This window comes from Pan troglodytes, chromosome 18 (assembly GCF_028858775.2).
Source record: "Pan troglodytes isolate AG18354 chromosome 18, NHGRI_mPanTro3-v2.0_pri, whole genome shotgun sequence".
In the NCBI taxonomy this organism is placed as follows: Eukaryota; Metazoa; Chordata; class Mammalia; order Primates; family Hominidae; genus Pan; species Pan troglodytes.
Genome location: NC_072416.2, coordinates 86,753,924 through 86,773,282, shown reverse-complemented (window position 1 = coordinate 86,773,282; position 19,359 = coordinate 86,753,924). Strand labels below are relative to the sequence as shown.

The 19,359-nt window shown below is 50.6% G+C and overlaps 1 protein-coding gene across 18 annotated transcripts in view; it reads right to left on the bottom strand.

Annotated features, from left to right (window-relative positions):
* Nucleotides 1-19,359, bottom strand: part of ZC3H18 (zinc finger CCCH-type containing 18) — a 62,809-nt gene that overhangs the window by 40,840 nt on the left and 2,610 nt on the right. For 6 of the 18 annotated variants that reach the window (XR_008539861.2, XR_010152470.1, XM_016930370.4 and 3 more), the window contains exons 2-4: nt 14,567-15,183; nt 5,469-5,553; nt 4,546-4,617 (exon numbers count right to left, since the gene is read on the bottom strand). Coding sequence is in view for 16 of the 18 variants with exons in the window: in XM_016930370.4 (XP_016785859.1) it covers nt 4,546-4,617; nt 5,469-5,553; nt 14,567-15,169 (760 nt within the window). In the remaining 2 variants the exon portion in view is untranslated. Of the gene's footprint in view, nt 1-4,545; nt 4,618-5,468; nt 5,554-14,566; nt 15,184-16,763; nt 16,929-19,359 lie in introns of all 18 variants that reach the window. The other 12 variants (XM_016930374.4, XM_054668568.2, XM_063797482.1 and 9 more) reach the window with 5 other exon arrangements.

Below are 19,359 nucleotides of genomic sequence, written 5' to 3'. Positions count from 1 at the left end.
TGAAACACACAACCACCAGGTCATCAGAAACTCCGCTGCCAGCGGTTCCTCAAAAGATGAAACATACAACCACCAGGTCATCAGCAACTCCGCTGCCAGCGGCTCCGCAAAAGATGAAACTATACAACCACCAGGTCATCAGAAACTCCACTGCCAGCGGCTCCGCAAAAGATGAAACATACAACCACCAGGTCATCAGGAACTCCACTGCCAGCGGTTCCTCAAAAAAGATGAAACACACAACCACCAGGTCATCAGAAACTCCGCTGCCAGCGGTTCCTCAAAAGATGAAACACACAACCACCAGGTCATCAGAAACTCCGCTGCCAGCGGTTCCTCAAAAGATGAAACACACAACCACCAGGTCATCAGCAACTCCACTGCCAGGCATGTGCGGAAGAGCTGAAGGCAGGGTCTGAAGATTTTTACGCCCACGCTCACAGCAGCTCTATTCACAATTGCCTAGAGGTGGAAACGACCCAAGTGTCCACCCACAGGTGAGGGAAACACCCAGTGCAGCTGCTCCACACTAACAAATATTGGTCAATCTTTTTTTTTTTTTTTTGGAGATGGAGTCTCGTTCTGTCGCCCAGGCTGGAGTGCAGTGGCGTGATCTTGGCTCACTGCAACCTCCACCTACTGGGTTCAAGCGATTCTCCTGCTTTGGCCTCCCAAATAGGTGGAATTAGAGGTGTGCTCTACCATGCCCAGCTAATTTTGTATTTTTAGTAGAGACAGGGTTTCACCATGTTGAGCAGGCTGGTCTCGAACTCCTAACCTCGAGTGATCCACCCACCTCGGCCTCCCAAAGTGCTATGATTACAGGCATCAGCCACCGCACCTATTATTCAGTCTTAAAAAGACAGAAGGCCAGGTGCAGTGACTCACGCCTGTAATCCCAGCACTTTGGGAGGCCGAGGAGGGCAGATCACGAGGTCAGGAGATCGAGACCATCCTGGCTAACAGTGAAACTCCGTCTCTACCAAAAACTACAAAAATTACCTGGGCATGGTGGCGGGCGCCTGTAGTCCCAACTACTCAGGAGGCTGAGGCAGGAGAATGGCGTGAACCCAGGAGGCAGAGCTTGCAGTGAGCCGAGATGGTGCCACTGCACTCCAGCCTGGGTGACAGAGCAAGACTCCATCTCAAAAAAAAAAAAAAAAAAAAAAAAAAGCATTCCACCACAATTTTAAAAAATTGCGGGGAGCACAGCCAAGGAGATCAGACCCAAAAAATGGACTGGGATGCTTGTTCACTGAGGGACAAATCAGAAGCCCAAAGTAGGGGCCGGGTGTGGTGGCTCACACCTGTAATCCCAGCACTCTGGGAGGCTGAGGTGAGCGGATCACCTGAGGTCAGGGGTTCGAGACCAGCCTGGCCAACATGATGAAACCCCATGTCTGCTAAAAATACAAAAATGAGTTGGGGGTGGTGGCAGATGCCTGTAATCGCAGCTACTCGGGAGTCTGAGACAGGAGAATCGCTTGAACCCAGGTGGAGGTTCCAACGAGCCGAGATCTCACCATTGCACTCCAGCCCGGGTGACAGAGCGAGACACTGTCTCAAAAAAAAAAAAAAAAAAAAAAAAAAGAAGAAATAAAGAAACCCGAAGTGGGACAGTTTAAAGAAGATGCTACTTACTCCTCTGTGGACAGAACTTTGTGTCCTGATGATCCAACACAGGCCCATGAGAGGTAAAAACATCCCATGAAGAAGTACAGCTCCAGTTGTAGTGTATGTGCTGTGGAGCCGGGCAGGCGTACACAAAGCACTGATCTCTAAAATGTGAGCAAGGTGTGTTCCCAGTGCATTTTGCTGTCAATTGGTCACAAATCTCAATGTGTCCACTAAGCGATTAAATGATTAATCTCTATATCACAACGTGTCAGAGATAAAGCTAAGAGAGGCCTGAGCAGTGGCTCATGCCTGTCATCCCCATACTCTGGGAGGCTGAGGTGGAAGGATTGCTTGAGCCTAGTATTTGAGACCAGCCTGAGCAATATAGTGAGATCCCATCTCTACAAGTAATTTAAAAAAGAAAGATGAGCTCTTGCAATGTTGCCCAGGCTGGTCTTGAAGTCCTGGGCTCAAGTGATCCTCCCCATTCAGCTTCCCAAAGTGCTAGGATTACAGGTATGAGCTACCATGCCCAGCCACCGACTTTTTTCTAAGAAAAGAATTTTCTAATTGTGACACAATTCACATAACATAAAATACTCCCATTTAATGTGTACAATTCACTGGTTTGCAGTATATTCACAAAGTTGTGTAAGCATCACCACTAGCTAGTTCTAGAACATTCCATCACCCCAAAGAGGAAATCTTGTACTCACTAGCTATCACTCTCCACCCCCAGCCCAGGCAACGAGGAATCAATCTACTTTCCGTCTCTGTGGATCTGTGGCCTTCTGTGCTCCCTTCTGTCACTCAGCACGTCTTTAAGGCTCGTCCACATTGTGGCATGAGTCACAATCTACTTTCTGTCTCTGTGGATCTGTGGCCTTCCGTGCTCCCTTCTGTCACTCAGCACGTCTTCAAGGCTCGTCCACGTTGCGGCGTGAGTCACAATCTGCTTTCTCTCTCTGTGGATCTGTGGCCTTCTGTGCTCCCTTCTGTCACTCAGCACGTCTTCAAAGTTTGTCCACATTGTGGCATGAGCCAGTGCTTCATTCCCTTTATGGCCAAGTAGCATTCCACTGCATGGACAGGCCACACTTGTTTATCCATTCCTCACTTTTTGGTTACCTGGGTTGTTTCTTTTTGGTTACTGGAAATGATGCTGCTGTGAACATTAATGCACAAGCTTTCACATAAATGCACACGTCCGTTTCTCTTGGCTGCATACCTGGAGTGGAACTGCTGGGTCATACAGTGGGAACCCGGGAGCTTCTGAGGAATTGTTTCCTAAAGCAGCTGCACTGTTTTACCCTCTCACGAGCAGTGAATGAGGGCTCCAACATCTCCATATCCTTGCCAACACAACAAACTTCATTTTGTTGTTAAAATAACTTGTTGTTATTGGAGGGATCATAAACTGAAGAATTTCAATTTCATATAAACTGCAGGTAGGCAGAAACATTTAAGTCCAAATTTCTCATAACAAAGCAGCAGCAGAAGACATGATCTAAAAAACGGTAAGAATCAGCCACTTCCTCTGTACCGTATCACCTCACTCAACAGAATAAAAACACTTCTGAAATGAGTTATTGATAACACCTGATTAAGCTGCAAAAATGCTGCCTTATCTAGCTTCTGATTTCTTTTTTTTTTCAAGAGACAGAGTCTCACTGTCGCCCAGGCTGGCGTACAGTGGCACGATCATGGCACAACTGCAGCCTCAACTTCCCAGGCTCAAGTGATCTGCCCCCCTCAGCCCCCACCCCCCACGTAGCTGGGACTACACATGCGTGCCACCAAGCCCTGCTAATTTTTCATTTTTTGTAGAGACAAGGTCTCACTATGTTGCCCAGGCTGGTCTCAAACTCCTTTCTTGACTGTAGAAACCCTTCCACATGGTCTCACTCGCTGAAACCCAAACTCAGTACTTAGTCTAACCTTGGGGGCACCACCTTCCAATTCTGACCAACCCACGTGATGTGCAAGGAGACAGGATCCTGTCTGTGTTCATCCAGGCATCTCCCAACGAAGGGAATGAAGAGTTCCAGTAACCATCTCTCTTTGTCTGTTTTGTGCTTCTGTTGTTAAATTCTGAACTAGCTCAGCAGTGAGCCCTGGGCTCCTGGTCCAGAGTCTCCCTGCCCTGGTGGATGCTGCAGCCTCCTGCAGTTGGAACCATCAGGCCAACGCCGACTGGCTGGTCAAGCTTCCCAGTCACACTGCCACCCAGAGACCAGAGCACTGCACTGTGATGGGTGCTGATTCAAAATGACTGCAAATGTGTACACGTACATGTGTACAGATTGTTCTCCATCACTTTCATACAGAAATTTGAGACACTGATGTTGTTAATTCCCACACTATTATGGAAAAGAGGTCTTCTGCTTAAACTCCAATTTCTTGAAATACTGACACTGTGAATACCAAGGCTTTTCCAAAATGTACCGCACATTTCTCTGCATTCTTAGGCGTGTCTGTGACAATCTACGGCTCTAAGTCTGCTGCCCTCACAGGCTCTCCCCAGTGGGGGCCCCTCACATGCACGTGTGACTTGGGCGCATCAACTGTTTTTGCTTGGCAAAACCAAGCAAGCACACACCCACAGGAGCGAGCCTGACCCGGGGTTCCCATGAGCCCCACATCATCAGGTCATCTCTTGCACGGGGGCGTTCCTGGCTGCTCTACGAGCAGAGCCTGCCTCTGAATGATGGGACTCCGCCACACCCCAAGGGTGTGTCCTGCCTGTCCCCGATGCTCGACTGGCTCACGTGCCTCTAAGGAGGAGGTTCCGAACAGCTCTCTGCCCCTCAAAGACCCCCTTTCCTTCTGGCTTCACAGCTGTGTTCTGGATCCAGGAGAAGGAAGTCTGGCCTCTGGAGTAGGGGGACTTTAAGGTACTGAAGAGAGTGAATATAGCGTATTTTGTACCTTTAACCTGGCCTCTGAATGGTATGGAATTGGATATTGGTGGAAGAAGAGTGGATAATGGTGTCACAACATCTGGAAAAGAAGTACAGGAAGCTCTTGTGAGCTTTAGACGGCACACACAGGCTGGCAGTGACAGTCATCTATGGGCTTACAGCAAAATTAAGAGAAAAGAGAAAAACACCTTCCCACCTTTCCAAGGGGAACGCTGAATTACAAGAAATATGCCAAAACTACTGCTGCACATCAAAGATACCCTTACAAGTTGGAAATTCTCATTTCCATTTCCGAATCCCCCGAGACATTAAGCAGCGAAACAAAAAGCCCTAACATCATCAGGCTAGAGTTCTGCCGCATTTTAAGATGGGTCAGCCCAGATTTTTCTGACACTTTCTTACACTGCCCCCTGCTGCAGCTCCTGAACTCACACCATTCCTTCTACAGGAGAGAGCCCTGCTGCCTTCAGCGGCCATCTCTGGCCATTTCGAAATCCATTCCACACGAACAAACGCTTCGGACACATCTTGCAGGAAAAGGGGCCATCTCTACAGAGGTGGGGAAAATGCTAATTCTGGTGTCTAGAACATTCGGCCTTATGAAAAGGACCCCTTTGAAAAATGACTGATGCCATCTGCATTATAGTTATGGGTCTGCTGCCATCGGAAGGGCCTGGGACCACCAGTGTGAGAATGAGAATGACCAGGCTGCTCCCACCAACGCAGTCATTAAAGTTATAAAAGCACCAATAAAAGGGCCTATTGTTTACCATCAATATTGCCATCACCACCACCACCACCGCCACCTAGCCAGTAATGCCCAGAGAACCGCCTTGAGCAGAGCAGGGCCTGGCAAGGTGAGCCAGCACCACAGCCCCAGAAGCTGGGGCCCCAGCTGGCTGCGAGAAGGCCTCACACGCAGACAATTACCTTTCATGAAGAACCGGCAGGTGGGACGAGGCCTCACCTTCCTGTCACTGGGGTCCTTCACTTCCCCTTCTTCCAGGTCATCATCCTGAAACAGAGGACACCGGCTTAGCGTGGGGGAGGCATCTATCAATCAGCACTGCTTTCTCCAAACCAGAAGGGGCAGGAAGCTGCGTGTGGAACCTGGATATTGTCACAGGAATTGAATTCACGTCAATTTTCCAAATCTTAGGTCCCAGATCTACATAGCAGGGATGATCAGAGCGTGCCCGGCAGCTCTAAGCATCCCGCCACAGCACCAGGGAGAAGCACTGTGCAGCACACAGGGCAATTTACAGAGTGGGCTTTCGTGACATTTCTCTTAACTATCAACTCTGGGCAGGAAATAGTAACACTTCGGGGTTTTAAAACTTTTAACATTTAAATAAAATTTGGAGAACAAAATATTTTATGTCCCTTAAACACAAACTTCCTCTAATTTACAATTCTTGGGGAGGGGAGGAGTTGGGTGCCTCAGGGCAGTGATGCCAGCAGCCGGGAGTGGCCCGCCTTGAGGCTCATCCTCAACCAGCTCCTCACCCTGGCTGTCAAGTCTTAGAACAACCCAGGAGCTCTAAGCTGGGCCTCACCCACAGGGACTCGGATGCACAGCCAAACCTGACCCTTGCTTGGTGCTCTCCCCAAGCCACCCACTGTCCCAGGGCCTGTTCCCACGGACGTGCAGCTGAGACCCCTCCTTACACCACCCCAGCCCACGTGGGCACCAGCTGCCCACCTGACATCCCTGACACAGGACCATCCAAGATGGAAGTACTCGTCAGCCTGATCCCGGCCTCTTCCAGCCAGCCCTAGCGTAACCAATCTCACCGGTCCCATGCAGCCCCTCTCGATCCCCCTCCCCATCTCCTGCACTCTGCACCACTGCCCATCACACCCAGCCTGGTAAAACCACTTTCTAACTGACCTCTCTCATTCCCTCCTCAACTCCTCCAGTCTCGCTTCAGTGTGAAGCGCCCTTTTCCAATTCCAGGCCTGACCGTGTTCTTCCCTCTCCTCTTCCTGATTATTCAACTTACTTTCAGATGGAAGCTTGAGCCCCCTTCCTTGGGGTGGCCTTCCCTGAGCTCCCCCTACGACAGGTCCTTGCAGCCCCAAGCCCTGCAGGTGTTGCAGCCACACCTGAGCACCCTTGTGTTGACAACACCATCACCTGCCTGGCTGAACCCTGTGCCCCACCAGAGCAGGCCCACATCTGCCAGGGCAGGCCCACGTCTCCCAGGGCAGGCCCACGTCTGCCAGGGCAGGCCCACATCTGCCAGGGCAGGCCCACGTCTCCCAGGGCAGGCCTACGTCTCCCAGGGCAGGCCCACGTCTGCCAGGTCAGGCCTACGTCTCCCAGGGCAGGCCCACGTCTGCCAGGGCAGGCCCATCGCCAAGTTGCTGGGCCCAGGCAGCATCTGGCTCACAGTAAACAGTCCGTAATTATCTGTTGAATGAAAAAATGCTGAAACCAAACCCTGGATTTACGACAACCTAAACTTTCACAGCTTAAATATTTGCATCATCTTTTGCCTCAAAGATATCTGGTTATTAAAAAGTATTTTATAAGGAAAAGAACAGATTTCTGAGAGTTATATCCCTTAAGTAATCCAGCAGAATCACTTTTTAAAGAAATGATCAAATATAACAAATTAAAAAAAGAAATGATCAGAGAAGGCATATTTATGCCAAGTGACAGGATGTCTCTCTTCTCTGGTCTTTTAGTTTGTGTCTTCTTTTTACTACTATTCTTACAGTAATGAGCACCACACTAAAATCTCAACGTGGTATTCTATGTAAGCTCAAATCTAAGTTGAGAACACATTCTTTGTTCCCATGAGAAAAACAAAACTCATTTGGAAAGTTCGAATCCATTCCAATCTTCCTGCCTTACTTGGAAGTGAGCGTGTAGGAGATGAGGTGGTGAGAAGGGTTTTTTCCGCATCAGGATGAATAGGAAACAAACTAGATCAGATGTAGCATTGTTTCTGCAAAGATGTAACCACCAACATTCACAGAAGCAAAAAAGGAGAACAATGTAACCACCTTAAGATTGGAGGGAGGACCCTGTAGCTACTAAAGGTGATCAGTAAACAGACGAGTTGCATACTGAAGGTGCGAGACATCATTTCAACCCAAAGAACACAGACTAGCACCTACACACTGACCCCAGTCACCCAGCCTCTACACCCGCAAGGAACAGGGGCTGTACATACTGGTGTGCTGGGCTTATGGCCCCTTTCAGTTAAAAAATCAAACAAACAAAAATAATCCACCAATCACTCAGCAATATTGTGAATTTTCAACTAATCACCATTTAGCACAATGGTCTTTTAAATAATGGATGATTACCATGCTTTTTTTTTTTTTGGAGACAGAGTCCTGCTCTGTCGCCCAGGCTGGAGTGCAGTGGCACGATCTCGGTTCATTGCAACCTCTGCCTCCCGGGTTCAAGCAATTCTCTTGCCTCAGCCTCCTGAGTAGCTGGGATTACAGGTGCCCGACATCACGCCTGGCTAATTTTGTTATTTTTAGTAGAGACGGGGTTTTGCCATGTTGGCCAGGCTGGTCTTGAACTCCTGACCTCAGGTGATCTGCCTGCCTTGGTCTCCCAAAGTGCTAGGATTACAGGTGTGAGCCACCACGCCCGGCCTCCGTGCCCAATTTTTATTCTTACTTTATATGTGTAAATAACAAAATATTCAACCTCCCAAAATAAATAAACAAATCACTAAATAATGGATAATTAAAACAAGTTCTTAAATTTTAGAATATCATGCAAAGACAACTCAAGACAGGGACCCAGAGCTGAAGTCATCTGAGATTGTCACACTAAGTGTCTGGCACGCAGGAACTCCGGGCCTCCTGGTTTCCCTCTCGCCGATGGCCTTCTGCTCATGTGACCCGAGCCACAGAGAGTAGGAAGCAGAGGACAAGGAGGGGCCTGAGTGGACCAGCTAGCTACAAATTGGCCTAAAAAGGGATGGTGCCCGTGGGGCTCTCAACACACACCACCTGGGACAGGCCAAGTTCACGTGGACACTGAGGGTGAGTGTGAGGAGACACACAGGCCTCAGTGCACCCATCTGAAGCTGGGTCTCCACGCTGGCACACTCCTGCTGGTGCTTTCTCACCGCAGGGGAAATACACACGTGGATAAAGGACACCAGGCTGAGGGCATCATCTACTCCAATTTTAAGAGCCTTTATAAAATTCACATGCAGTGGGGGAAAAGGCCCAGGTTCAAATCCTGGGTCCAGGCTGTCATGACTGTGAGTGTGGACAGGTCACCTGATCTGCAAAGGTCACCTGATCTGCAAAGCTCGTCTTCCCCTTTGCACCACGGGGCAGGTGCCCCAGAGCAGGCTGATGTGGGCTGAAGGAAAATGCTGCACCGGGATTAAAACATGAGCAGCAAGTGCTCAGCAAGCGCGCCCGAGTCCTCTATTTCAAAGGAAACGCCTCACTGGTAATGTGCTAAACAGGACTAACTCAGAGCAATGACACAGGTGATTTTTGCTTTCTTCTTTGTGCAGCCTTTTCCTTTCTTAAATAGAAAGAACACTGTGAACATGTATTCCTTACACAACAAGAAAAAAGTTATTTCACACTGGAGCTTCTGTACAAAGGCAGATGCAGATAAGGAAAGGGGGCCACTGCGTGGAGCTGCTGTGCCAGAGGAAGCCGAGCAGCAGGGCCCCGGGCCCAACCTGGCACGGCCACTCAGGCCAACCACAACCTCCTGAATCCTGGGCATCTCGCCTGCAGGATGTGGGTGAAAATACGGGTCTATCATTCCTTATCTGAAACCTGTGGGGCCAGGTGTCTTGAGAATTCAGAAATATTCTGGCTTCAGAAAGGTGACAACACAGGGTCTAAAACGGTAGCCTTCGAGGTACACAGCAATCCTGTGCAGAGGTCTCGGGGCCCCTCCCACAAGAGGGGAGGCAGGAGGCTATGAGCAGCCTCACGTCAGCTTGGGCCAGGTCTGCCACCAGGTGAGGAAAAGGTTTCAGTTCTCAGAGCTTCTGAGGCCTCAGAGCTGTAAGGACGGTGGCCTGCGCTTTTTCACGTGGCTACGTGGAACACTAACCACGCTAAGGGGCACAGAAGGTCTCTGAGCCTACTACTGATGCTATAGGGGCCCCTTTTCCAAGTGTGGTACAGGCCGCTGCTTCCTGGGCTTTGGCAATAGAATGGGCGCACTTGGCACCTTATCAGTGACACGGAAGAGAACCCCACTTGAAGTGGAAACCCACAGCCATGAGGCTAGCTGAAGAATCTTCTGCAGAAGAGCTCATGGATCCAGACATAAAAGGCGGGTGGATCACGAGGTCAGGAGGTCAAGACCAGCCTGGCCAAGATGGTGAAACCCATTTCTACTAATAATACAAAAATCAGCTGGCCGTGGTGGCGGATGCCTGTAATCCCAGCTACTTGGGAGGCTAAGGCAGGAGAATCGCTTGAACCCGGGAGGCAGAGGTTGCAGTGAGCCAAGATCGCACCACTGCACTCCCGCCTGGGCAACAGAGCAAGACTCCAACTCAAAAAAAAAAAAAAAAAAAAAAAAAGAAAAAAGAAAAGAAAAGAAAAAGGAAAGGTGGATTTAAACAGGAGAAAATATTAAAGACCATGTGCAAAGAAAATGTTCCAAAAGGTGGACTGAGAGCTACCAATTATGACAGGAGTCATGTGGCCCACCCACTCAGGACAGGGCCCACTGTGCTGCTGGCTGGCTGGGAGGCCACCCTACAAATGTAGGAGGTCCTCAATAAGAGGAGAATGGAACAAAATGGGAACCCTATCCTTTCCAAGGGCCAGTGTGCTCCAGGTGACGGAAGGTCTGCTAACCAAATGTCAAGTCAGATATAAACACGGAACACGGAGTGAGCAAAAGAGCGGGCAGACAGACCAAGGCCAGGCCTCTCAACTGTAACGGCAAATCAGAGCCTCACCAGGCTGGAAGGAGCTTGTCATCTCCCAGCAGGAAAGGTGGTTCTGGGGAGAGACTAGACGTGTAGGAGGAAGGAGAGGCTGCCACATGGCATGAGTGGGTCAGGGTGGGCTCCACGCACTCTTCAGGGGGACGGCAGGAGCATAAAAACAAGGCCTGCTGCACCCAGCTCTCTTCCATGCCGCTTCCTGAACAGGTAAGAGACCGGTGACTGAAGGTCAGCTGGTGTCAGAGACACCCTCACCCACACCACAAATGAACCAGGTGCTGCAAACAGCTGGTCCCAGCCCCGTATGGAACCTTTCCACCCCACCACGCAGGCCAGCGGCACTTCCAGAAGACACTTGTATCGGGGGGTGTTCTGGCAGCATACCAAACACAGACTCAAGGCCTTAGGCACAAGCTATGTGGTTTAAACAAAGAATTTCAAGGGCTTATTGTACAAATTGATGTCCCGATCAAGGAAAGTGTACCCCATAATCAGTTCACCTGTCCCAGTGACCCAAAATCTAAAAGGGACATGTGCCCTGAGAGAAGAGAAAGCGCTTTTGAAAAAGAATGATAAATCAGGCCAGGGACAGCGGCTTGGCACTTTGGGAGGCCCAGGTGGGAGGATCACTTGAGGCCAAGAGTTCAAGACCAGCCTGGGCAACATAGTGAGACCCCATCTGTTTTTTAAATTAAAAGCAACAAAAATTAAAAATCAAAACTAAGAAAAAGAGAAAAGAATGCCAAATCAAATGGCTCTCTAGACTTTGCCACTCAGTCCTTCCAGGCATCCAGTAGACCAGGGTGCCAAGGGGTAGGCCACGAGGCTGCAGGCATTCAGGGAAAGCCTCTAGGCGAATCAGTCCCTCTCCTGACTGGGCCGGTAAGACCCTGCTGGGATCTGGAATGCTATGAGGCCTCAGAAACATCCATTTGCGAAGGTACAGGCCAAAGAGTGTACTTCTTCCACAGAGAACCATCTGGGTAGTAGACGTGACACCAGGGCTCTACTTGAAGGCAACGAGAAAAATGTCTTCTAGAACGGACACTTTCCACCACACGCAGAGGCTGCTTTCCAGGGACTGAAAGGAAAGGGGACCGGGCGAAAGGCCTGGTGGGAAGCTGACTGCTCACGGACCCGGCGCACCCCAGGGCTCCCAGTCCATCAGAGAAACGCAGCTAGAGACAAGGAGCAGGGCGCGGGGCAGGAATGCAGCAGGGCCTCTGAGAAAGAGGCAGGCACAGGAGGTGGGCTTGGTGGAGATACGGCAGAGATGCAAGAGTGGACGACAGGCTTGGAACCGGGCATGAGAGGAGGAAAAAGCTGGAAGCAGCCGGAGTGGCAGCTCTTCATGCACAGGATGGCGTGGCGCATACCTCTGCTGGGTCCTTCCCGCAAGGGTGGAGGGCTGATGCTGCTCACGTGAACTCCCTTCCATCTGTGACTGGCTCTTGAGCGTGGACCTTCCACTCACTGCCACTTCACATTACAAAGGCTCTCACCTTCAATGTGCCCCGGGCAAGTAGGATTCCTCTACTGACTGGCTGCCCACCATGTGCCAGGCCCCAGGGAGATAGGGGAACCAGCCAGGTAGCCCCCAGTCTTAGGAAACATGTTCTTGGGAATAGGGGAAGCAGCAGGCAGACACACACACACACACACACACACACACACACACACACACACACAGATGAACCTGTGTCACGACAGAGAGGCAGAGGCAACAGAGAAACAGCCTACGCAAATGCTGAGGTTGACACATAAAGGATGGAGGAGCCTGAAACGCTGCTGGGCGTGGGAACAAGAGGAGACCACGGGGGCTCCTGGGGCAAGCAACCCAGGGGCCTGAAGTCAAATGTGCTCTCGTAGAGGCTGAACCCACCATTCACAGCACTGCCTACCTTGGTTAAAGGCCTGCTGCCCCCACAGCAGGAGCGGGCTCTGCTCCGCCCTGCCCAGTCACACTCAGCATGTGGCACAGCAAGGTCCACCTGTGCTGGTGTCCAGGAGCACAGACCTATGGGGGATGTGGGGCGCTGGAGGCAGTCTGTGCGGTGGAAGAAACCTGCCTCCCCGGTTGCCAAGGGAGCTGTGCTGGGGTTTCCACAGCAGCACTCCGTTTTCAACTGTGGGTCCCCTCACAAGACGGTGCCAGGCAGGGCAGGCAAGGTCTAGGTAGGCAAAAATGCCAAATAGGGTTTTTCTTCCATGTGCTGTGTCTAGGGGAAACCAGCACGTCCAGGCCCTTGGCAGCCAGGGCCATTCTCCAGGGCAGCTGGACCCATCTACCGCACCGCCCGCGCCCATGATGCGGCACTGAGAACTCACAGTATGCCCCACAGACATGGCCTTTCAGGACCACTATGGGGACCCTTGATCCATCTGATGAATCTCCCCCAAGACTTGAGGGTCCGCAGCCAGTCCTCTTAAGAGGAACTAGAGCACGCCAGAGCCCTGGGTGCAGGACCTGCTGCACTCCCAGTGGTGGTGCAGACAGGGCTGTTACCCCCAGGACACAAAAACTCAAGTCTCATGGGCATCCTCAACCCAACCAGCTCCCCCAGCTGATGAACCTGAATCTCACCGTGTCTCCTTTCGCTCTGCCAGCCCTGGGGTAGGTCTCCTCTTGCAAAAAGCACTAGCTGAGGAGACCACTTCCTACACTTCGCTGTGGAAAGACGAAACATCTAAAATTTTCAGCTTGTAGGTGCACACACGTCCCGTAAAGTCAGATGAGCAATACTTCAAACCCTATAAATTACTGAGCAGTGCCACAGAGAGCAGCGATGGCCGGAAAGTCATATCCAAACGTGCACTGAGAGCACGCACGCCAGCACGCTACTGGAGAAGCATGGCACCCGCCGGGCGTGGTGCCTCACGCCTGTGATCCCAGCACTGTGGGAGGCTGAGACGGCCGGATCACCTGAGGTCAGGAGTTTGAAACAAGCCTGGCCAACACGGCGACACCTCATCTCTACTAAAAATACAAAAATTAGCCAGTGGTGGCGGGCGCCTGTAATCCCAGCTACTCAGGAGGCTGAGGCAGGAGAATTGCCTGAACCTGGGGGTAGAGGCTGTAGTGAGCTGAGATGGCGCCACTGCACTTCAGCCTGGGTTACAGGGTAGACTCTCTCTCTCAAAAAAAAGGAGCACAGCACTCAAGGCAAACCGGCGGTTACACATCTAACTGGCAGCCTTTACCTGCCTCAACCCAGAACATGACATCAGAGAGATACTCTCGGCAGACACCCTTCACCGCAATGACTCCCCATAAGCACAATCCCCTTCCCCGGGATCCTTCAAAAAAAAACAACAAAAACCCACTTCAGTTCAACTGCTCTGTCCCTTGCTCACCTCCTTTGAGTTCAATAGCTCCGGAAAGTATCACTCAGGAGGACTTTGGGGTGTTTCTCTCGAAATACTCATAGTTTTTCCAACGGCATCAACTGCTAAGAAAACCCCACCTACCCATACCTAGGATCACAGATAGTACTACCTTCCCCTCAACCTGAAGGCCACATTAATTTAATGTACAAAAAAGTGTGCTGGCTTTGTCAGAAGTTGAGGTGCCCAGCAAAGCCTTTTCAGGGATACATCCAAAGAGGCCTGGCCCAGCTGGTGCCCTCTCCAGAGGTCAGGCTCTAGGACCAGCATAAAAATGCCTAAAACATCCAAAACCAGATGGAAAATTTCCTCATTCTTTTCAGTCCAAAAACCTGACAAGAGTGGAAACCCATGTGGTTTCTGGTTGAGTGTTAACTTGAGTATCACTTGAAGACGGCAAAGACAAGGGCAGACATTAACCCTTCATTCCTAGAACCTAAAAAAACCGGGCGCTAGATCTTTCACTACGACCCAAACAATCCCACCAGCTGGCCGGCCGAGGGCCACGGAAACCCTGCTGGCAGCTTCTGGAGCTGCCTATTCTCATTCTCGATTTCCGGCTCTTTCTCTCCAATCACTATGGGACTGAACCCAAAACAAGCCTCTCATTCTCCTGCACCATCCCTAGTAACAAATCACTAAGTCAGTCCCACACAGAGTCCCTCCTTTCCAGCACCAGTCTCTGTCAGGCTGCTGGGCAGGACGCCCCGCGACGCTCTGCTCCATCATACTCACGTCTATTTCCCCATCATCGATTTCTCCATCATCGTCCTCTTTCTTTTTCTCCTTGGCAGCCTCCAGGGATTCCTTTTCTCCCACACTCTGAACACCAGCCTTCCCCTCCTCCCTGGGAGCGCCTTCGCCCTTCTCCTCATCATCCTCAGCCCCCGCTTTCTCAGCCTCGTCCTCCTGGACGGCGGGAGCTGGCTCCTCAGGAACCTCCTCATCGTAGTCTAGCTCATGCTCATCCAGCTCCCTGGTGACTGAGGAGGCCTCATCCCTAAGGTCGCTTGTCCGGTCTTCCTCCCCTTCGTCCCCCTCCTCCTCGCAGGGGGAGCTGGTCGGGCCCCGGCTCAGCTCATTCACCTCTGAGTCCTGGTCTTGGGATTTAGGCTCACTTGCCCGGTCCTCCTCGTCGGAGTGATTATCTTCCTCCTCCTGGCTCGGCCCCCTGGCTGCACTTTCCTCATCCTCCAGATCAGAAGCCCTCACCCCCGCCCCGTCCAAATCCTGATCGGACCCGCTGTCCCTCAGAATGTCATCGTCCGAGAGCCCCTGTGGCTGCTCTTCATCCTCTGGAGAGTGAGGATCCTGTTCAGGGCTCTCGGCCACATCCATCGGTACCCACGGTTCTGCAAAAGAGAGAATACAGATTGACAGCCTTTAGCAAAATGGAAAACAAACCTTGTCCCCACTTTCCTGGCCTGAAGAAGCAGGACTTCCACCTTGCTTGGCCCCACACGGCCCTGCCCCAAATCCCACACTCCACTCTGCAGAGAAAGACAGGCCATAACTCCACTCCACAAGGCTAGACTGCTCAGCTAAGTTGGGTGCTAAGTGCCTCCCGTTTTTGGCAATCTGGCAAAATGAGATGTGGCAGAACGAGACGCAGCCTGGCCTAGCCCTTCCCCGCTCAAGGGCAGCCCACACGAGTTAACAGAAAGTGAGTAACGATACGGATCGCAAAGGACAGCTGTGTGCATTCTTAGAGGAGTATTTACTTTTGACATTAAAGATAAACTGTATCATGGAACGAGGAAGCAAAACTGCGGCCCAGATCTCACCATTTTTCTGGAGTCATCCTGAAGCAGGAACCTGGGCCAGCCTTCAGCAATTTCCAAGTCTGGAGCCTTTTCTGTTACTGAACACACTTCTCGAAGGCCAGCCTCTGAGGGCCTCCGAGAATCCCTTGGCTGCCCTTTAGTAATGCAGGCTCAGAGCCCTGCCTGCGTGTTCACTGGCCCCTCCAGCACGTGTGGAGAGGGCCGTGTTCACCTGCTCAGCAACTCACACTCCTAAGGTGAGAACCCTTCTTCCCATACAGGTAGCTGCTGTTGGAAAGAACTCTGGCAGGAAACTTGACACACTTAAGTACCACGCGTATGTAAAAGACGAGGCTGGCCAGGTACGGTGGCTCGCATCTACAATCCCAGCACTTTGGGAGGTTGCAACGGGAGGATCATTTGAGCCCAGGAGTTCGAGACCAGCATGGGCAACATGGTGAGACCCTGTCTCTGTAAAAAAAAAATACTAAAATTCAGGCCAGGCGCGGTGGCTCACACCTGTAATCCCAGCACTTTGGGAGGACGAGGCAGGTGGATCACGAGGTCAGGAGATCAAGACCATCCTGGCTAACATGGTGAAACCCCGTCTCTATGAAAAATACAAAAACTTAGCTGCGCGTGGTGGCGGGCGCCTGTAGTCCCAGCTACTCGGGAGGCTGAGGCAGGAGAAAGGCGTGAACCCAGGAGGTAGAGCTTCCAGTGAGCTGAGATCGCGCCACTGCACTCCAGCCTGGGCGACAGAGCGAGACTCCATCTCAAAACAAAAACAAAAACAAAAACAAACAAACAAACAAAAAAACTAAAAGTCACAGGGTGTGGTGGTGTGTGCCTGTATTCCCAGCTACTTGGGAGTCTGACGCAGGAGGATCGCTTAAGCCCAGGAGGTGGAGGCTGCAGTGAGCCGAGACTGCGTCAATGTGCTTCAGCCTGGGCAACAGAGTGAGACCAATCTCCAAAAAAACTCAAAAAACAAAAAAAGACGGGGTCACTTCAGATTTCATTCCTATTTTTACTAATCCAGATTTAATTATAAAGTCAATATTTTCTAGTTTCCCACCTCAAAAACTCATAGAAAGTACACTGCTACCCATGCTTTAAAAGTGGACGGTGTTAAGACGGGTAGGAAGGTGTAGAACGGCAACACTTGCCTGGCAAACACTTGCCACACCACCACTACCAGGGCAGCTGGTCACCACCAAGTGAGTGTGGAGCGGCAGGGATGGTGCCAGGTCAGCGGTCACTTGACTCTTCAGTCTGTGAGGCTGTTAAAATAACGTATGTCACCGTCACACTGCTCGGCATCTCGGCAAGGTCTGGAAACAGATTATTCATCTCAAGATAACTACGGACGCAGCAAGTCACACACACACACATTTATATGTCTTGTATCTCAAATAACCATACACACTAAAGATAAAAATATTCATCTTTTAAATTTATACTTTTAATACAACCTGTTTAAAGATGCACAGTATCAAGAATTGGTATCAACCTACAGTTAAACACTTTTTTTTTTGGCTGTTAATGGAAATCATTAAGATTAAGTACACATTAGAGGCCGGGCACGGTGGCTCATGCCTGTAATCCCAGCACTTTGGGAGGCCGAGGCGGGTGGATCACGAGTTCAGGAGATCGAGACCATCCTGGCTAACACGGTGAAACCCTGTCTCTACTAAATATACAAAAAATTAGTCGGGCGTAGTGGCGGGCGCCTGTATTCCCAGCTACTCGGGAGGCTGAGGCAGGAGAATGGCGTGAACCCAGGGGGCGGAGCTTGCATTGAGCCGAGATCGCGCCATTGCACTCCAGTCTGGGCGACAGAGCGAGACTCCGTCTCAAAAAAAAAAAAAAGATACATTAGAACAAATTGGTCAGGTGCAGTGGTTCATGCCTGTAATCCCAGTACTTTGGGAGGCTGAGGTGGGCGGATCACTTGAGTCCAGGAGTTCTAGACCAGCTTGGGCAACATAGCAAAACCCCATCTCTACCAAAAAAAAAAAAAAAAAAAACAAAACAAAAATTAGCTGGGTGTGCTAGGGCACCTGTCGTCCCAGCTACTTGGGAGGCTGAGATAGGAGGATCACCTGATCCTAGGAGGTCGAGGCTGCAGTTCAGCCTGGGTGACAGAGTGAGACCCTGACTCAACCAAAAAACAAAAAAGCCAAAAAACCCCAAATTTGGCCAGGCGTGGTGGCTCACGCCTGTAATCCTAGCACTTTGGGAGGCCAAGGCAGGTGGATCATCCAAAGTCAGGAGTTCAAGACCAACCTGGCCAACATGGTGAAACCCGGTCTCTACTAAAATACAAAAATTAGCTGCGCGTGATAGCAGGTGCCTGTTATCCAAGCTACTTGGGAGGCTGAGACGGGAGAATCGCTTGAACCTGGGAGACAGTGGTTGCAGTGAGCCGAGATCACACCACTGCACTCCAGCCTAGGCGGTGGCTAAGCGAGACTCCGTCTCAAAACAAAACTCAAATCATTTAAAATCCATCACTTTATAAAAAGTAAATGGGCCGAGGGTGGTGGCTCACGCCTGTAATCCCCACACTTTGGAAGGCTGATGCGGGTGGATCACCTGAGGTCAGGAGTTCACGACAAGCCCAGTCAACATGGTGAAACCTTGTCTCTACTAAATATACAAAACGTTAGCTGGGCATGGTGGTGGGCATCTGTAATCCCAGCTGCTCGGGAGGCTGAGGCAGGAGAATTGCTTGAACTCGGGGGGGCGGAGGTTGCAGTGAGCCAAGATCGTGTCATTGCTCTCCAGCATAGGCAAAAAGAGCGAAACTCCGCCTCAAAAAAAAACCCTAAATGGTTAGCAATAACATAGATTTACAAACCAACCAATCCATTCCAAGTCACTTAAAAGCAGACAGTTCTGAAAATGATTCACTTTTTGGTTTTCTAAGTACACTATTCGGTTACTATCCAGAGACAGGACTACTGGGAGGAGTTGTTAAAAAGTCAGTCCTAAGCCAGGAGTGGTGGCATGTACCTGTAATCCCGGCTACTTGTGTGGTTGAGGTGGGAGCATCACTCGAGCCCAAGAGTTCGAGTCTAGCCTGGATAACATGGTAAGACCCTCGTCTTTTTATTAAAGGTAGTCCTAAACTGGTATACACTGCTGAAAATGGGAAAGTCAAGGAGCTGATCCCCAAACAGTATCACACGGGCGCTTAATGCACAGAGCATTTCTGCAGCCCAAGGCAACAAAAGCAAGGATGAAAAGCGCCAAGGCTGCTAAGGCCTCTACGCATTCACTGTTCAAGACTGGGAGTCTGTGTGGGGTTGTGGCAGTAAGTCACCGGTGGCAAACTGGCAATTCTCTCTCTTGCCTAGCTATTGACATTAGTAACATCCTATACTATCTTTGTACACTTTTTATTACAATGTATAAACATCTTCATCATAGAAGGGCAGGTAGTTCACATCTCCCCAGCTGCCTAAGCGGAGCACCTGGTACCCAGTAGGATGCCCCAAGCTGAACCCAGACCTGAAATATGACAAATTCTCATTCTCACGTTTTATAGTTTAATGTCAACCTTGGAAACAAAGTGATCTCTTAAATAAACCAACTTTTATGCAAAACTAAATGTCCCCTCAAACTAGTTTTAAAAATCACACAATTGGCTGGGTGTGGTGGCTCATGCCTGTAATCCCAGCACTTTGGGAGGCTGAGGCGGGAGGATCACGAGGTTGGGAGTTTGAGATCACCTTGGCCAACACAGTGAAACCCCTGTCT